This window comes from Balaenoptera physalus, assembly GCF_965194825.1.
Source record: "Balaenoptera physalus genome assembly, chromosome: 14".
Taxonomy (NCBI): domain Eukaryota; kingdom Metazoa; phylum Chordata; class Mammalia; order Artiodactyla; family Balaenopteridae; genus Balaenoptera; species Balaenoptera physalus.
Window position 1 is genome coordinate 49,176,979 of NC_138893.1, and position 18,013 is coordinate 49,194,991.

Consider the following 18,013-nt stretch of genomic DNA (forward strand, 5'->3'; position numbering starts at 1 on the left):
TCAAGGTGTTTCCCTTTGCCTGGAAACCGGGAGGTGTGGCTGCGGCAGGGCATGGAGGAGAGCAGCTCAACTAAAAAGTGGTGGAGAGGAGCCCCGCTCTTGGATCTCTCTGGTTCCCCCAAATGCTGGGGACCAGCTCCCCCAGGCTAAAGGAGACAAGTGAGTGGGGAGCTACCTGGGAAGAGCATTTCAGGACTGGGGGCTTGAAAAAGGCTTGGGTCCTTCTTGCCTGCTGGGAGCCTGGGGTTTGGGTCCAGCCCTAGGACAAGAGGTGAGGTGGGAGCTGAACTCCTTAGGAAGAGTTCCCCGAAGTCGGGCACACGTGCAGGGCCCCCTGCTGTGAACCAGAGCCCCAGGTAACCAGGCCCCAGGGTCGGTGGTGGAGATGAGAACAAAGTGTACCCACACCCCACATCCTTACCCCAGGTCTGGACCAGGACGAGATCCCAGTAACAATGCCGGCCGCCTGAGCTTCACACCATGTACACATACTGCTGCCTGGCGCCTGGGCAGGACGTCTGGCCTCTGCTGCAGCACCTCACCTACACCTACCTGCCCGCCCCTCCGCTGCTGCCCCCCATTCAGGCCCACAACTTCTGCAGCCGGCCCCCGAGCCTGAGCGCGGGCGAGTGGACGGCTCCGCGGGAATACCACTGCTTCCACGCCACGGGCGCGACGCTAGTGGTCACGCCGCCCTTGTGGGCCTTCCCGCAGACCTACACCGCGGCCCTGCAACCGCCGTTCCCAGCGCCCAGCTACCCAGGGCCGTCACTGCAGGAGCCCGCAGCTGCGGGGCTGGCGGCGGTCGAGAACGGGACGCAGTGGCCGGAAGGCGGCAGCCTGCAAGCTGAGCTGCGATGGGGCCGCGTGGAGCGTGCACTCGGGCCGCGCCTCGAGCTGCCGGACTTCGTGCGCCGGGAGCTGCGGCGAGCGTACGGCACGTACCCACGCACCGACGTGCGCGTCACCTATCGCGGCGGCGAGTTCCTGCTGCAGGGCGCGCCGCGCGTGCGCGAGCCCGAGTACCGTACGGAGAGGCGAGTGCTGCGCCGGCCAGCCAGCAGCTGCAGCGGTGACAGCAGCCCCGCGGGGGAAGCGGCGGAGCGCGGCCGCCGGAAGAAGAGGAAAGACTTGAGCTGAGGGCGCCGCGAGGCCCGGCGGCCGGCCAGGGTGAGCACGCGCGCGGCTCTCCTCCTGCCGCCACAGCTGTGCGCTGGGGCTGGGTGCACCTGTCACCTCTTCTTTTTTTTTAACCACCGCCCACTTCCTGCACTTCCTTGATTTCTCTCAGGTTATTGCTGGATGGCGGGGCAAGGGCGAGAATGGATCAAGGACATCTGTGGGTGGGTGTCCTATTACTCCTTCCTTCTACTTGGGCTTGGGAAGCCTGAGTGTGTGGTGGAAGGAGGGCCTGAACCCTTTGTTTCCTCTCTCCTTCCTCCCCATCTTCTTCCCCTTTGAAGCCTGCCCTGCAATAAGCCCCCACTTTCGCTTTTTCCTGTCCTCCCTCCAGCAAAGCTCTCCAAACTCCCCAAGTTGAGGGCCCACCTATCCCCAGCTTGTAAGAAAAGTAAATAAATGAGTGAAGTCAAGTGTAGGCTTCAAGATCATTTTTATGCTTGGGGATGGGGGTTTTTCTTCATCTGTGTCATGTGAGCCTTACTTTCCATCTTGGGGTACAAGGTGTTGGAGGTGAGTATTAGAGTGGACCTCTGGAAAAAGTGTGCTTCCTCACTGGCTGGGCCTCACTCTCCCTTAACCAGCTCCCTTCCAGTGCAAGAGGACACTCTTCTAGGTCCTGAGGCCCACCTCCCCCAGAGAGATTCTGAGGGCATAAGCTATTTTGTTGAGGCGTGGATGACAAGCATGGCTGAGGAAGGCTGAGGAGGGGATCCATAATCAGATCCATAATGGCTCTGACATTTTCTAGACTCTGAGCCTCAGTTTCTTCATCTGTAAAAGAAGAAGAAAACCAACCCAGCCTACCTGGAAAATTTACCAACTTTGAAATTTAAGATGAATGTCACTTCTTGTCTCCTGATTCTTGCTAACAGCGTTTAATAGGGTGAATTTGCAATATTATAGGAGTTTGCTGGAGGGTTAGGCCACACATCCAATTTTAACTAAGAGTCTGGCCAGACCACCAGATCTGATGCCCAGGCTGTATAAATTTGGCTCCTATTGGAATTGCTTTCACTGAACTTCCATTTGTGGTTGGCCAACAGCTGCCTGGGTATACAGGTATGTTATTGAAGCTGTAGATCACTTGATTGAACACTGCTGTATTTATGAGTTTCATGGAGAAGTTCTATTAAACCTCAGCATTTGGTAAAGCTGTTTCTGCTGATAAGTGGTTTGCTTTTATCTTTGAATCACCAAGGATCTCATAATTGATCATATTTTTCTATTTGCCCTGGTTTCTAGGGAGCCAAATTTGCTTAGAATCTTTTGTGTAAAACCTTGATCCTGAACTGTTATCCCTAGTTTCATCTTATTTTCCTTTCCTTTTTTTTTTTTTTTTAATTATAAGACACAGGGAGGTGTTGTAGTGTGATGGGTCTGCTGTGTGACCTTAGATGAATTGCTTAATGTCCCTGAACCAATTTCCTCATTGCAAATGGGGATGATGGTATTAGGACCTATCTCATAAGATTATTGAGAAGGTACTGTGAAATCCTGCACAAAAAATGTTTACCACAGTGCCTGTCATGTACTAAGTGCTCAAAGGGTAGTGTTTGTTTTTAAAAAGTAGTTTGCAATACAGAAATTTATAAAATCGGGAGTTAAAAACTGTTCTAATATCCTTCACCCCTAAATGATCACTGAGGTCCAATCTAGTATTTTTTACTGTTTTTTTCTGTTCACCTAGTATTAATTACATAAAATGAATTGCACAGTTTTGCTTGTTGCATTATACATTAAGTATATCTTGGACATCATTTTATGCCAATGCACATGGAGTTACCTCATTCTTTAACAGTCATCCAATATTCTATAGCATTTGGATTCTTTCCAGTTTTTAGCTATTAAAAGTCCATCCAACAAATTTCTTGAGTGCCTTTTATTTGCCAGGAACTGTGGTAGGCCCTGAGGATACCATAGTGAATGAGACAGCCGTGGCAGTTTCTGTCCTTATGGAAGACATTTAAGCTGAGATCTAAAGAATATGAAGAAGCTAGCCATGCAAAGAGAAGGGTGAGGGGAAGCCAGGCAGGAAGTATGGTGGGTGCAAAAGTCCCAAGGAATGAAAGTTATCCTTATTCACTTGACAGGCATTTGAGAGCCCACAGTTTGCTGGGCAGTGTTCTAGGCACTGGTGCTACGGGAGAAAAACCAAACAACTCCCTGCCCTCATGGAGCCTACTTTAGAGGTGTAATGTAGAGAAACAGAGACTGACAACAAGCAAATGGGAATATACGATGTAATGTCACACAGTGATAAGTAATGGGGTGCTGTTTTCAACAGGATAGTTAGGGAAGGCTTCTCTGAAGAGGTGACTCTTGAGTGGAGACCTAATAAAGACCTTTACGAGCCATTTGAATAGCTGGGAGAGAAAAGCAAGTACAAACACCCTTTGGTTGGGGTGTCCTTGTCCTGTGAGCGAGCGGGAAAGTGATAATTAATGAGGTTACAGATGAGGCTGGATCCTGTGGTACCTTGAAGCCATGTAGAAAACTTTGGATTTTATTCTTAGGGGATGGAGGGTTATGAGCAGGGGGAAATGTGATGAGATTTTTTTTTTTTTTAAGTTATTCTGGATACTGTGTGGAAAAGAGACTATAGAGGGGCCATTTTGAAAATCGGGAGAGCAGTTAGGAGGCTTTTGAAGTAATACAGGCAAAAAATAAGCTGATGGCTGGGTCTTATTTGGAAGTTGTGAGGGTAATGAGAATAAATGTCCTTGAATATGCATCTTTATTCACATACACAAGTGTTAAATTGTGGAATCTGAAGTCTTAGAATTAGAAATTGAATCATTGAACAATGCCACCCTAGCAGCACAAGCACAGCCAGTGCCTAGATCTTTGGTTCTAAATTACATTCTCCACTAAAAGGAACCAGTCCCCTTGGGAAAATGGCTGATTCCAAGGCTGTGGCAGGGAAGGTACAAGATGAGACTGGAACAACTTGTGCCAGAAAATAAAGGACTGATCAAAAATGTCAAAAGAACAAAGGAGCCAACTTGAAGGGACTGCCACTGACCAAATCAAGGACAATTTTAAGCATCGAAACAAATAATCACAGTAACAGATTATAACCTGCTGAATAAAATAAGGATCCCTAAGTCCATACTAATACTAACTAAAAAATACATATGAAAGGAAAGCTCTTCCTTATAGTAGAAGGAATAATGAAATTAGAAGATCACCATTCCCAATCATCAGAGTAATGATTGATTCAGGTGAGAATCATTTCTGAATACTAAAACTGATGGGTGAAAATTTGATGAGAAACTGGATATTTATATAGTTTCAAATGTGTTCCAATAAGATATTTATTAATTACAAATTTTAAAATAGTAACCTGAAAAAAAATAGTAACGTGATAGTATAATAGGGAAAACTGGTGGATAACACTTTAACCCCATTGCAGTAGTCCCTCTTAAAAGTCTTTCTTACCATCTTTAATGAGTGTCTTTAAAAAAATTTTTTAAAATTTATTTATTTTATTTATTTATTTTTGGCTGCCTTGGGTCTTCGGTGCTGCACACGGGCTTTCTCTAGTTGCAGCGTGCAGGCTTCTCATTGTGGTGGCTTCTCTTGTTGCAGAGCACGGGCTCTAGGCACGTGGGCTCAGTAGTTGCGGCACGTGGGCCCTAGAGCACGCGGGCTTCAGTAGTTGTGGCTCGCAGGCTCAGTAGTTGTGGTGTGCAGGCTCAGTAGTTGTGGCTCGCGGGCTCTAGAGCACAGGCTCAGTAGTTGTGACGCACAGGCTTAGTTGCTCTGCGGCATGTGGGATCTTCCCGGACCAGGGATTGAACCCGTGTCCCCTGCATTGGCAGGTGGATTCTTAACCACTGCGCCACCAGGGAAGTCCCTAAAATTTTTTCTTTAACAGAGACAAATTGACATCATGTGCTCTCTGATATGTTAAACTGAAAAATACAACATCAGTTCAGCAGTAAGGCATAATCATGAGGAAACCTCAGATAAACCTAAATTGAGAGAAAATTGTTCAAAAATGTCAGTGTCATAAAAGACAAAGGTTTCAGGTCAAAGGAGACAGAGGCATGAAAACTAAATGCAACGCATGATCCTGTTTTGGATCCTGGACCAGAATGAAAATTGTTGTGAAGGACAGTGTTGGGACAAGTAACGAGATTTGAATGAGGACTATAGATTAGAGAAAGCAACATGGCAAAACGTTAACAGTTGGTCAATCTGGTAGAAGGCTAAGCCAGAGTTCTTTGTACGATTCTGGCTACTTTAAGTTTGAAATAATTTCTAACTAAAAATAAAAATAGCAGTAATAAGTAAATTGAATCTCTGGATCAAAAAGGATACACATTTAAAATGTACTCTGTCACAGATTTTATGTTTTAATCTTAGAGAATTGTCTGCATGCTGGTAAGCCTCCTCAAATCCTTTTTTGAAACAAGGGAGGTTTCAAGTAAATCATGAGTCTCATACCAAGTTAGGTGTGTTCTGAATCCCCTTCCTTCTCTATCGTCTCAGGTCCAGACCCTTGAAGTCTCTCAACTTACCCCATCTCGGGACTTCCCTGGTGGCGCAGTGGTTAAGAATCCACCTGCCAATGTAGGGGACATGGGTTTGAGCCCTAGTCCGGGAAGATCCCACATGCTGCGGAGCAACTAAGTCCATGCACCACAACTACTGAGCCTGCGCTCTAGAGCCCGCGAGCCACAACTACTGAGCCTGCACACCACAACTACTGAGCCTGCGAGCCACAACTACTGAAGCCCGCGTGCTCTAGGGCCCACGTGCCGCAACTACTGAGCCCACGTGCCTAGAGCCCGTGCTCTGCAACAAGAGAAGCGACTGCAGTGAGAAGCCCGCGCACCGCAACGCGAAGAGTAGCCCCCGTTCGCTGCAGCAATGAAGACCCAACACAGCCAAAATTAATTAATTAATTTTAAAAAAAGAACTAAGTACACATCCCCAAAAATTCCATTCACAGGAATTTAAAAACCAAAAACCAAAAAAAACACTTCCCCCATCTCTGAGAATCCGCATTGCTCACATTCTTCCCCCAAGTCTTCCACATATGCCCTGGAAATGCCCAGAGACTGCACACAATATACCCCTATCCCCCAGCTCCAGTGAGGGAGGAGGCCCCCAATTACAGGCTTTTTGAAGGAAGTACTGCCACTCAGCTCAGTCCAACATGCCAATCCTTCCAAACCCCAGTGCTTGCTTCAGCCCTAAGGATGTAAGGAAGCCCTGCAGGGAGCCTAGATGCTTCTTTGTTTGATCTTTTCTTTGAACTTAACCCTTAGAAGCTTAGAACTCATAAAACATCTGGGCTGCCAGGGACTTTACTGTTCACCTGGCCCAACCTCCTCAGTTGACCTTACGCTGGGAAACCAAGGCCAGAGAGGAGTGACTCACCCAATGTCACACAGTAGGTGGGAATCCAGAGCTTCTAGATCCCAGCAGGGCTTGGGCTACCAAACTCATCTTGATGGCCTTCTCCTCCTGGCCTCGCCCCAGCTTTACCCAACCCTGGCATCTGGTCTAGAGCCCTTTGCTCAATAAACCCTGACTGACCAATTTTAAACCCTAGCCTACCTCCCAACTGGGTAGCTCACATCCTACTGAAGGGAGGATAATAAGAATCATAACAGGGAATTCCCTGGTGGCCCAGTGGTTAGGATTTGGTGCTTTCACAGTGGAGGCCCAGGTTCGATCCCTGGCCAGGGAACCATCCCGCATGCCATGTGACATGGCACAGCCAAAATACAAAAAAAAAAAAAAAAAAAAAAAAAGAATCATAGCAATCTCACACACTTAACTGAGAACTTACTGTGTGCAGGCATCGTGCTAGAGCCCTGTACAAAAACTATCATTTAATCTTCACAAAAACGTTGATGTAGGTATAATTATTATTCCCATTTATAGATGAGAAAACTGAGGCTGATAGAAGTTAACAACTTACCCAAGGGTACACACAGAGAATACACCTGGGAAATCTGACTGTAGCCTTAACATCTAGGCCAAACTGCCTCTTCATACATGAGACACACTCAGCAAGATACAAGGAACATTTATTGAACAGCCACTCTGTGTAGGACACAGGACTAGACACTATGGGGCTCATGAATCAAGCCCCACTGGAAGCGGAGTGTGGAGGACTTGTAGGAGATCATATGCATCATTGAGGGGTTGGAGAAGATTCTTGTAAGAGGCATCTGAGAAAGGCTTTGAAGGATGTATAGGATTCCGGCAGATAGCGATGGAATGGAGGTGTCCCAGGAAGAACTGAGGAGGGATCAGCATGAATAAAAGCATGGCAGCAGGAGCAGGAAGTAGCAGGGTTTCATTGGAAGACAGGTTATAACCAGGGAGCAATGGAAGATCAGGCTTGAAAGCTAAGTGGAGGCCATACTTTGAAAGACTTTAATGGCAAGGTGAGGAGTTTTGGGGAGCCATTGAAGTCTTTGACAAGAAGAGTAACTCGAAGTTATTAAAAGTTCTGGCAGGTGGCAGCACCTGGCTGGGATGCTGTGAGCCTGAGACAGCAGGTCCCCCATGACCTCAGTATTGACAGTACAGCACAGCCGGGCACCAGAACTGAGTCCCCAGGGCATTTGCTAGAGCTCACAGCCTATGGAATTCAGTTCTCAGAGCCAGATGGCCAAAGTTCTCTTAGCCTTGATGCTGCCCTCCTGTGATCCCTTCTGTGAATTTTCCCCCATTCCCAGGATGTGTCAGAAGAGGAACCTGGGATCTCAAGATTCCTCCTATCCCATCGAGGGTCTGAGCTTGGAGCTGAAAATAGGGGCCCATTGCTAGGGAAAGAGGTAAGGGTTCTCTAAATTCTAACAGGATACTGATGTAGGATATGAGGGGAGGGGACTCAGGGCTGTGGTAGGGATTCTGTGGGTACTGCAGAGTCAGACCCGTCATCTCCTGCACAGATATGCTCCTGGTGGGGCCAGATGTGGAACTGGATGGGCAAGGGGCTAGGGGAACAGCCAGAACATGTACGCTGAGAAGGGTATTTCTCTAGAGAATGAGTGGCTTCCTGAGCCAAAGAGGACCCACAAAATGTGGATCCCCAAGATAGAGAGAGGTCCAGGAGTCCCAGCTCCCTGAAAATCTCCCCACCTGAAGTGAAGATCTGAAGTACCTGGGATAGATAAGGGAGCAGAAGAGAAAGACTTCCCTGAAACACACGTTGACTTTCTACGGAGTTAAACTGAGGGCTGGGGTGCTATTCCCATTCACGGGGCAGACCTGCAGCCTATACCTGGAGATGGAAAGGCAAGCTGGCAGCCTCAGGAGTCACCCTACCCCCACCCTGCTTGAGTTGAGAGAAAGGGTTCTGCACTTACCCATGAAGCCTCTTCTCTCCCTCCTGGAGCTGGATCTACAGTGATGCTCCCAGAGACTGCTCCTTAAATAGGGCCCGCTCCAGCCAACTCCCGCCCCCGCCCCATCCCGGCTCTTCTGAGAAAGGAGGAAGGTGTGGGAGGGCCAGGCACCCTGCCCAGAGAGCCCTTGCTGACCTCAAGCAAGAGTGGGGACCCCCTTCTTCCCCCGCCATCTTTCAAAGCATTCCCTTCCTCACCTCAGTCTCTTGAGTCCCTCCCACCCCTTGAGACCAGCCAGCTGGGTTCTTTCTCTGCTCTTAATGTCTGGGAAATCTGCTCTTTATGCCTAATTCAAGCCCAATTTCCTCATTCTGAGGTTGGATGATGGGGAATTGATGTGCTAGGGGAAGCTTCGGCGCAGGCTTCTAGCTCCTCCCACCAGCTCAGGAGACCCAGCATCAGTTTGACGGAATGCGGAGAGAGGAGGTATCGCTATCCCTCCTTTCACCTCATGTAGCGTCAAGCACCATCCAAAGCGTAAGTGGAGTTTGTTCCCATCCTGTGGAGAGAGATTGAGACCTGAGGGGACAGCAAATCAGGGGCTTAAGGTCCAGCCTGCTATGGAATGTCGAGAAGGACAAGTGTTCCCTGGATCCCCTGCCTTACAGTTTGTGTGTGTCCTTGTGCCTGTGGTGGTCCCTCTCCTCAGCCCACCCTCTGTCCTCTGACTCCAAAACCTAACCCTTGCTGCACAGAGTTGAGACTCTCCAGGGTCTGAACTGGGAATTGAGGGGCTCCCTCTAAATGGTCTTTCCCATCATCCTTCCCCGAAAGCTCAGGAAGTTCTTTCCCATGATAATATGTAGCTACATCCAACTGCTGTTCAAGAAACAGGCCGTGGGGGAGGGGGAATGGTATGCCTCAGGGATGGCCACAAGGGTCTTGAGCCAGGACTAGGGACAGCTCTTCTGAGGAAACCTGAAAATTCCTGTAATGGGGGTGGTAGGGAGAGAAGAGTCATCAGTATTGTGCAATGGAGGGGGAGGGAGGATAGGGGACTGGGGAAGGGGAGCGATGGCCAAGTCTTTAGAGGGCTGGCAGCTATCCATCACCCCTTTCCCAGTGGCCTGCTTGGCCAGAGTTCAGAGTGGCTGTCACCCCACCCCTCGTTAACCCCAGCAGCACCAGGCTGGCAGCAGCAGTGCTTTTATGGGAGACGTGTCGCCAAAGGTGCTCCCTCCTTCTTCCCTCCCCTTTCCTGCCCCCTCTCTCCAGCAGCCAACATCTTGCTCTCTTTGAGGCCAGAGGATCCTGGTGGGGAGGTGGGAGGCTGCTGTGAGGGACAGGACTGGAAGAGGGAGCAGTGATCCCCTTTTTCTCCATATTTTGGCACTGCCTCTCCTTAGGGAAGAGAGGATGGGACTTTCTACCTTGGACTGTGAGCTCCTGCGGATAGGGACAATCTCTGGGTCCCCAGCGCCCCACAAGGGGACTAGCCCTGAAAAGAGGCTCATCCCTGCTGATCGGGGATGGGAGAGTTCACCCTTGAATGGAACTCCTTCCCTCATGACCCATTAAAGGGTTCTTGGGAAGGGAAAGCTATGGGCTTCCCCACAGGGTAGCACCGGGAAGCTCCATAGCAGGAAGAGAAAGAGGAAGCTGAGGCCTTACAGGGTACTGGATTTCAGCCGTCCTGTCCTAAATGAGAAGCCCTGCCAACTCGGGCATGAAGTTACTGGGGGTGGGCATGGCCTGCAGGCCGTCCTGGATCTGCGCTCAGGTCGATCCTCGCTCAGAGCACCTGCTGCCACCCCCTCCACCATCCAAACCAGGCTTCAGGTCCCAAGACCCAGGCCCTGTAACCCACACTAATCTTGGGGAAACATCGCTGTTAAGAGAATACAAAGGAGAGATAGACATGGCGGGTAAGTCAGCACCTAAGAGTTGTTGGGTGACAGGGCTTGAATATGGACTGGACACGAAGGGGAAGAGACACGGGATTTGGGGAAGAACACTGGGTCTAGGAGTAGGGCCACAAGAACCAACGAGGGCGAGACAAGGGCGGGGTGGGGGTGGGGAAGCTACAGGATTTGAGGGCGGAGATTTGGGGGCGAGGAAGTAAGACAGATGGGAAGACACTGGGTGGGGTCAAAATGTTCTCCTGTCTGGTCAGACGACAAGGCAGTAGGAGGGGATACAGTCAGTCACTGAGACTCCACCCACTGGCTGGACCTCCAAGCCTAACTCCTCCCTGCCCTCAACAAAAATGGCCGCCTCGGGAGCTCGCCCAAAGCTCTGAGACAAATGAGAATGGTAGCAGAAGCCCCGCCCAGTTGTGGGCATGCCCTTCTTAAAAATGGCTACCACAGCGCTTCTGGAAAGAAACCGCTCTGGGCCCCGCCTTTGATCTCGTTGGTGGGGCTGGGGGATGAGAGCTGCACCGCGCGGGACAAGTCGCCGGCGGCGCCCGACGGAGCAGGTGATTTCCCTTCCAGGCCCCGACCCAGGGCTAGGAGAGTGGCGGAGAGCGTTGACCCAGGGTACCCGTCCTGTGTGTCTCCCCACGGTACCCCCGGGGCCCGCCGGACCCCCCATCTCTGATTCTCGCCTTGGCCTGTATCAAGGCACATTCTAGCTTGCTCAGGCCTCCCTCGTCATGTGTCCCTCAGGGCCGCAACCGCATCCCTGTGCCCTCGGGCCCACTATTCTGGATGCTTATGGGTACCCCGCTAGCTCGTTTAGGGAGCTCCTGCTTCAGGGGTCGGCCATCATCGTGGTCCCACTTCCTGTGTTCCCGCCTCCCCCCATTTGTGCTCCTGCCTGACTTTGGATGCCGGAATCCCTTGTGTACCCATCGGTGTCCTTGGCTCCTCTAAGACCTGACTTGGGGGTCAGGGGACAATGATGTGTTCTGGAACCTGCGTTATGGGACTAGGGCCCCAGGAGCTGGGCTTCGTAGGGGCTGGGAGAAGCAGTGAAGACCTCGTTTCTAGACCCTCTTGAGTGCCCCAGACTTCTTCCACTCTGCTTCCCAGGATTCCTCCTCCCACATGGCCTTCTGCTCTCCCTCCACCTTGGGCATCTCCCCACCCCAAGGGAACAACATGGTACTCCTTCCCCCAGTCTCAACTTAAACTTGTCCAGGGGGGTTTTATGGAACATCTGGAAAGTCCAGGCCTGTGCTTGGTCCTGGGGATGCTCTCAGGCCAGCTGGGGGCAGTGAGGATGGGGCAGTCAGGGTTGGCTCCAGGGAGGAAGTGAGGCCTGCAGAGTGAGAGGCAAAGGGAAAGACATTCTGAATGGGGAGAATGGTGTGAGCAAAGATTCTGAGGTAGGCAAGAGGGCCAGCCAAGCAGGAGAGGATCAGATTACAGGCTGGGGACTGACCATTTGCATCATGAAAGGTGGTATAGTGTAGTGATTAACAATGAGCCAGACTGCCTGGGTGTAAATCTGCCATTAACTTACTGTGTGACCCTGGGCAAGTTACTTAACCTCTCAGTGCCTCCATTTCCTTTTGGGTAAATGGGATAATATCAATATGATATATTAGTATCTATATGTTAAGGTAATTGTGAGGATTAGGTAAGTTAATACATGTAAAGTGCATAGCACAATCCCTGATATATTGTAAGCAGTCAGTAAATGCTAAATATTTTTACCTTCATCAGAGGTGTTTAAACAGGACTCATGACAGGATGACAATCACATTTCATGGGTGCAACTAACCAGTGAACCCTGATTTGGAGCCCCCAGGAAGTAATGGGGTTCTGTGGGCTATATCCAGAATTTGAAAAGTCTCATGGAAATCATGTTCTTACCCTGGAGAAGGCTGGCTGCTCAGGCTGCAGCTTCCCCAGCTTAGGGACTATGGAGGAGAAATATTAGGAGAAGCCTCTGGGCAGGAAAGAGATACTGAGGAAGCCTAGGGGGATGGAGAAGGGTGAAAAAGAAGTGGCAAGCTTTGAAGGCTGGGTGAAGTTTGGGCAGCCCAAGAACAGGAGGAAGGGGGATGTTCCACTAGGAGACAAGCTAGAGCAAAAGCTCAGGGCAGGAAGACTTTTTATTTGGGCACAGTGGGGTGTTTCCTAATAATAACTCCCCAGCTCTTGGACCTTGGTTAGAAACCTAGGGGCATCAGACACATCCCTGAGAGCTTCGTCCCTAGAAGCTTTCATGCAGCATCCATGGACCTTTGTCCCAGCAGAGGTTGGCAGGCAACTGCTAGCAGCCAGGATTGGTATAACCCAGGGTGGATGTAGGTCTCCATAGGGGGCTGACTTCTTGGGGGAGCTGCATGATGGGATCTGGTATGCCCTGTCTGAGCAGTTCTCTTCCTCCCCAGGGCCTATGCTAGGGTCTGGAGCAAGAGGCTGGCCTCCCCTGGTAGGATAGGGCTTCTCAGTTCTGCTGTCCTAAGTGACCCCTGTGCTGTCACAGCAACTCTGTGTTACCAGTCAGGGGACAAGGGAACTGCGATAATAGATGGTAACCCTATCTCAACCCAGTTGGAGGTCTTGACATCTCCCCATCCCCTGGAGTAGCCCCTAGAATATACACTCACTCAACTAGGTGTCCTGGATTTATCTCCTGACTACCACAGTCAAACCAGGTGACTTTAGGCAAGTCATTAAACCCACTGAGCTTCAATCTCTTCATTTCTAAAGTGGGGAGTAACTGTTTATTGAGTGTCTACTTCACAGAAGACACTGAGTGTACATTGATGAATAAGCCAGGTGTGTAGTCTCTGCCCTCATGAAACATGTGGAAGAAACATTAAACATTGCCCCAGTAATGTTTTAATTATAGCTGTAAAAGGTGCTGCTAAGTAAGGAAAAGTGTAGTCTGCAATGAGGGTGTAAGATAGAGGAGACCAAACCAGTTCTAGAGGGTCAGGGGAGCATCCCTTGAAGGAAATTGTAAGCTGAAACCTGAAAGGTGAGAGGAGTTAGCAAGTGAAGGGGTGGAGGTGGCACGTTGCCCAGGCAGAAGAAACAGTTTGTGCAAAGACCCTTGCCGTGAAAAAGCTGGAGTGCTGGCAAGCTGAAAGCAAGCCGGGGTGGAGGGGAGTGATCCCGGGGCGGCGTGCTGCATGGTGAGGCTGGAGAGATGTAGGCAGGAGTAAGGCCCTGAATTGAGGGCCACAAAAAGAATCTGGACTATCTGAAGGGAAGCAGGAAATCACTGATAGATTTTAAGCAGGAAAAGTGTGATTTTTTGGTAAATATTGTACAGCCATGATCTTTGTGGAGAATAGGTTGTTGGGGGAAAGATGGTAGTGGGGAGAACGTTTAGGAAACTCTTGCAGTTAAGGCAAGAGTTGGAGCCAAGTGGGAGTAGAGATGGAGAGAAGTAGATATGTTGAGGGATAATGGTCAGGGCATGGTGACTGATTGGATGTGAGAAGGCAAGGGGTAGGATGGTGTCAATGATAATTCCCAGACTTGTGGCAGGAACAGCTGGGTACGTGGACATGCGTATACTGAGGACAGCCTTGGAGGAATAAAAGACTTGGGAGAATGTCAGTTTGGGACATGTTAAGTCATCCCCATGGAGGTATCAGAGAGGTAGATGTACAAGTGTGTAGCTCAGAGGAGGAGTCTGAACTAGAGGATTGGACATTGGGAATTGGTGACATGGAGTTGGTACAAGAAGATGTGGGCCCAGATGAGATCTTCCAGAGAGAGAGGGTGCAGACTGACGAGAAAGGAGACGCAGCTTTGAGCCTGAACTTTGCTGCCACATTTAGGGGGAAGCAGAGGAGAGGGGGACAGAGAAGGGAGCCTGGGAAGAAATGGCCAGAGAGGTAGAAGAGAAATAGGAGGATGTGATGCCTCCTAGACCAACATTGGTGCTGCTTGAAAGGGCAAATATTAGGTGAAACTATAAGAAATTCCCTTTTTCTTTTCTTTTTGAGATCAAAAACAGGTTAATATTGGCAAGTTCATATGGTTCAACCTAATGAGACCAAAACCTGAAAAAGTAACTCATGCCCTTAGCCTGAGAAAATTTAGTAGAGCGGAAGCCAGACTGTAGTTGGGGAGAAGTGGATAGAATGGAGAATAATAAGGGAATAGATTCAACAGGACCTGGTGATTGATTGATTGCAGCAGGGGTTGAGAGAGGGTGAAATCAAGGGTAACCCCCAAGTTTCAGGTTCGGCAGCTGAGTGAGTCATGTTAGCCAGTGAAACAGGAGGTGCCTGTTTGGAGGGGGAGTACACAGATCGGGAGGATATGGTGAGTTGGGGGTAGGTCCAGTTTGAGGTGCCCCTGAGTCTTCTGAGTGGGATAATGAGCTGACATTTGGACTTGTGGGTCTGGAGCAGTTCTTTACCACCTAAATGTTCCTGGCTACCAAATACAGACTTTAGGGAGTCAAAAGCATGTAAGTAGGAATGAAATAAGTCAATAAGTATTTATCGAGCACCTACTAAGTGCAGGCATTCTTCTAGGTTCTAGGGCTATACCAATGGATAAGACAAAGTACCCCCCCCCCAAACTCCCTCTTCTTGAAGCTTACATTCTGTGGGGGAGGACAACAGGCAAATAAACATAAAGATAACATGGAGCTGTAGTATATGCTATATAGAAAATAAAGCAGAGTAAGGGATTGGGGAGTATGGGGAATGCCTAATTTTGGCCGGTTAGTCAGGGAAGGTCTCTCTGTGGAGGCAACATTTGAGCAGAGCCCTGGCAGAGGTGAGGGGATGAGCCATGTGGATATCTGGAGGAGACAGGTAGAAAGAAACTGGGCAAGTCTGAGGAATAGCAAGGAGGCTGCTGGGGCAGGAGTGGAGTCAGCGAGGAGGGAGTGGTGAGGTTGGAGAGGTAAGCAAAGGCCAGATCTTGTAGGGCTCCGTAGGCCTTGGGAAGGAAGATGGAAAGTCCTCCGTAGATAGGCCCAAGCTGCTGGAAGGGCAAGGACCTGGCAGGAAGAGAGAATTCATGAAAGGCTTCCCCTTCTATCTGGGCCCCAGAGCCAGAAAAGCCCCTTTGTGCAGAGGGTGGGTGGCCCATTCTGGGTGGGGGAACGGCTGTGCTCAGTCCTGAGGCCTGCTCCTTGGGGGGCTGGACAATGGGTCCCTTGTGGTTGGACTTGGGGGCCAAGTGGCCCTCTCAGTGATGGGATTCCTCAGCCAGGAGGCATGTGACCTCAAGACCTTGGCTTCTTCCCAGAGGGTCTAGGCCTACTGTTGGGGAATGGGGTGGGGAGAGGGGGAGAGGTCAGGGGGAGGTGGGAGGGAAACGTCCACTCTGGAAACTTTCTCCTGAGACAGTGTCCTGCCCTGTCTCAGGCTGGAGGAGGTGGAGAGACAGGCAGGCAGGGGGCTGTGGCTCTGCTTGAGGGAGCGGGGGAGGGCTGAAGAACTGGAAGCTATGGGCAACATCAACAAATGGTTTCCACAGCAGGGCAGGAGGGAGGAGCTGGCCGCCCCTGGACCTGGTGGGCAGGGGTAGGCAGAAGAGGGCCTGACAAGCCTCTGTCTTGTGTCCCTTCAGAAGAGGAGAGAGCATGGAGCTGGAGAGGATTGTCAGTGCAGCCCTCCTTGCCTTTGTTCAGACGCACCTCCCAGAGGCTGACCTCAGGTAGAAGCTGCTCTCCTAGAAGGGTCATGCTTGGGCCAGAGTTGGAGCTGCTGGGCAGTACTCTGGGCCCTGGCCAGTGGAAAGACTGGGGTGGGAAGTACTCAGCCCTATTCCTCAGGTGGAGGAGGGCTGATTATGATTTGCTGGTATGGCCTTACCTCTCATCCTGTTCCTGTCACCCTTGTTGAACAGATGAGAAACCAAAGCTCTGAGGGGGTGGGGGGGTGGGATACTCTTCTGGGCTTAAGGCTTGAGGTCTGGCTCCTGGACCCCATGAAGCCGAGGGCTGGAGTCCCAGGCTAGGTGGCAATGCTGGAGGTAACAGGGCTTGTCCTGTCCCCTTCCTGCAGCGGCTTGGATGAGGTCATCTTCTCCTATGTGCTCGGGGTCCTTGAGGACCTGGGCCCCTCAGGCCCATCGGAGGAGAATTTCGATATGGAGGCCTTCACTGAGATGATGGAGGCCTATGTGCCTGGCTTCGCCCACATCCCCAGGTGGGGCTTGGCTGGGACCAAGAGGAGGAGGAGGGCTGGCTGATTGTGGAGGGTGGCCAGAGTTGTCCTTTTACCGCCCTCCTTGCCTTTTCAGAGGTACAATAGGGGAAATGATGCAGAAGCTCTCAGGGCAGTTGAGTGGTGCCAGGAACAAAGGTGAGTCTGGGAATCGGGCACTTGGGTGACTCAAACCCCCATCCTCCAAAGCCCTGGCAAACCTGTTGCTCTTTCTGCCTCTTTAAGAGAACCTGCAACCACAGAGCTCTGAGGTCCAAGGTCAGGTATCTGTCTCTCCAGAGCCTCTGCAGCGGCTCAGAGAAGAGACGATGTCTTCTCCGACTGCTGCTGGGGACACCCAAGATGAGGTACTGGTAGAGGAGGGCACCGATGAGGGAGCTAGGGCCCTGAAAAGGAGGAAGTATTGCCTCTTGTCAACATTTATGCCCACAGGCATCCGGCGCTGAGGAGGAACTGCTGCCAGGGGTGGATGTACTTCTGGAGGTGTTCCCTACCTGTTCGGTGGAGCAGGCCCAGTGGGTGTTGGCCAAAGCTCGAGGGGACTTGGAAGAAGCTGTGCAGATGCTGGTAGAGGGGAAGGAGGAGGGGCCTCCAGCCTGGGATGGCCCCAACCAGGTATCCTCTGCTAGACGCCCCCCCAACCCCATGTAACCTCAGCTATGTTCCACCTTAGTGTTAAGCCCCCGCCCCTAGCCTATCCCCATTTGCTTTTCCTGCTGGTACCCTAGGCCCTAGACAGGCTTCCTCTCTCTGCAGGACCTGCCCAGGCGCCTCAGAGGCCCCCAAAAGGATGAGCTGAAGTCTTTCATCCTGCAGAAGTGAGTCTGGGCTGGGCTGGGCTGGGCTGGGCTGGGCCGGGCCGGGCTGGGCCTGGCCCTTAAGAGGGTTTTCCTAGGCTGGCAGGAGCTTCACCCAGCCAGTTTTTGGCAGGTACATGATGGTGGATAGCGCAGAGGATCAGAAGATTCACCGGCCTATGACTCCTAAGGAGGTGAGACGGTCGCGGCTCCTAGGGTCATGGAGTGGGTGCAACTGTCTCCTGGCTTCTGCTACTCACTACCTGATTGCCTGACAGGCTCCCAAGAAGCTGATCCGATACATCGACAACCAGGTAGTGAGCACCAAAGGGGAGCGATTCAAAGATGTGCGGAACCCTGAGGCTGAGGAGATGAAGGCCACATACATCAACCTCAAGCCAGCCAGAAAGTACCGCTTCCACTGAGGCACTCGCCAGACTCTGCCGGAGCCGTCTAGGCTCAGATCCCAGAGGGATGCAGGCGCCCTACACCTCCACACAGGGCCCGCCCTAACTCCTGTCCCCCGTCTTTCCCTACTTCCTTGCTCCACAGTGTTAACCTCCTCTTGGAGCTGCCATGGGCACAGTAAAGGTAGCCCCAGGAAGGTGTGAGTGCATTCT

At 51.0% G+C, this 18,013-nt stretch overlaps 3 protein-coding genes across 12 annotated transcripts in view; 2 read left to right on the forward strand and 1 right to left on the reverse strand.

Annotated features, from left to right (window-relative positions):
- MFSD13A (major facilitator superfamily domain containing 13A) overlaps positions 1–560 on the reverse strand; it is a 23,840-nt gene extending 23,280 nt beyond the window's left edge. Inside the window, exon 1 of one of the 2 annotated variants that reach the window (XM_082425252.1) lies at positions 422–560. The gene's annotated coding sequence lies outside the window, so the exon portion shown is untranslated. The remainder of the gene's footprint in view (positions 1–421) is intronic. The other variant, XM_082425257.1, reaches the window with a different exon arrangement.
- Positions 481–16,084, forward strand: LOC309643025 (uncharacterized protein C10orf95 homolog; the record flags this gene model as incomplete). Of its 6 annotated transcripts, none has more annotated exons than XR_014253489.1 (3): positions 481–1,170; positions 1,292–1,343; positions 7,884–7,982. XR_014253489.1 is itself a non-coding variant. In XM_082425402.1 (2 exons), one exon carries the CDS (start codon positions 481–483, stop codon positions 1,138–1,140), a length of 660 nt encoding a protein of 219 aa, XP_082281528.1. In that variant the 3' UTR covers positions 1,141–1,170; positions 15,998–16,084. The 6 variants fall into 6 exon arrangements, 4 of the variants coding, with proteins under 4 accessions (XP_082281528.1, XP_082281530.1, XP_082281529.1 ...); XR_014253490.1 differs by lacking the exon at positions 7,884–7,982 and adding an exon at positions 5,677–7,877; XM_082425402.1 differs by lacking the exons at positions 1,292–1,343; positions 7,884–7,982 and adding an exon at positions 15,998–16,084.
- CUEDC2 (CUE domain containing 2) lies at positions 10,919–17,997 on the forward strand. Of its 4 annotated transcripts, none has more exons than XM_082425358.1 (9): positions 10,919–10,974; positions 15,998–16,084; positions 16,435–16,578; positions 16,673–16,734; positions 16,822–16,943; positions 17,029–17,211; positions 17,353–17,414; positions 17,500–17,587; positions 17,672–17,997. In XM_082425358.1, the coding sequence occupies exons 2-9, from the start codon at positions 16,011–16,013 to the stop codon at positions 17,816–17,818; spliced, it is 882 nt and encodes a 293-aa protein (XP_082281484.1). In that variant the 5' UTR covers positions 10,919–10,974; positions 15,998–16,010; the 3' UTR covers positions 17,819–17,997. The 4 variants fall into 4 exon arrangements, 3 of the variants coding, with proteins under 3 accessions (XP_082281484.1, XP_082281485.1, XP_082281486.1); XM_082425359.1 differs by having other exon boundaries at positions 17,527–17,587; XM_082425360.1 differs by lacking the exon at positions 16,435–16,578 and having other exon boundaries at positions 10,921–10,974.
- Positions 17,998–18,013: the final 16 nt, after the last annotated feature.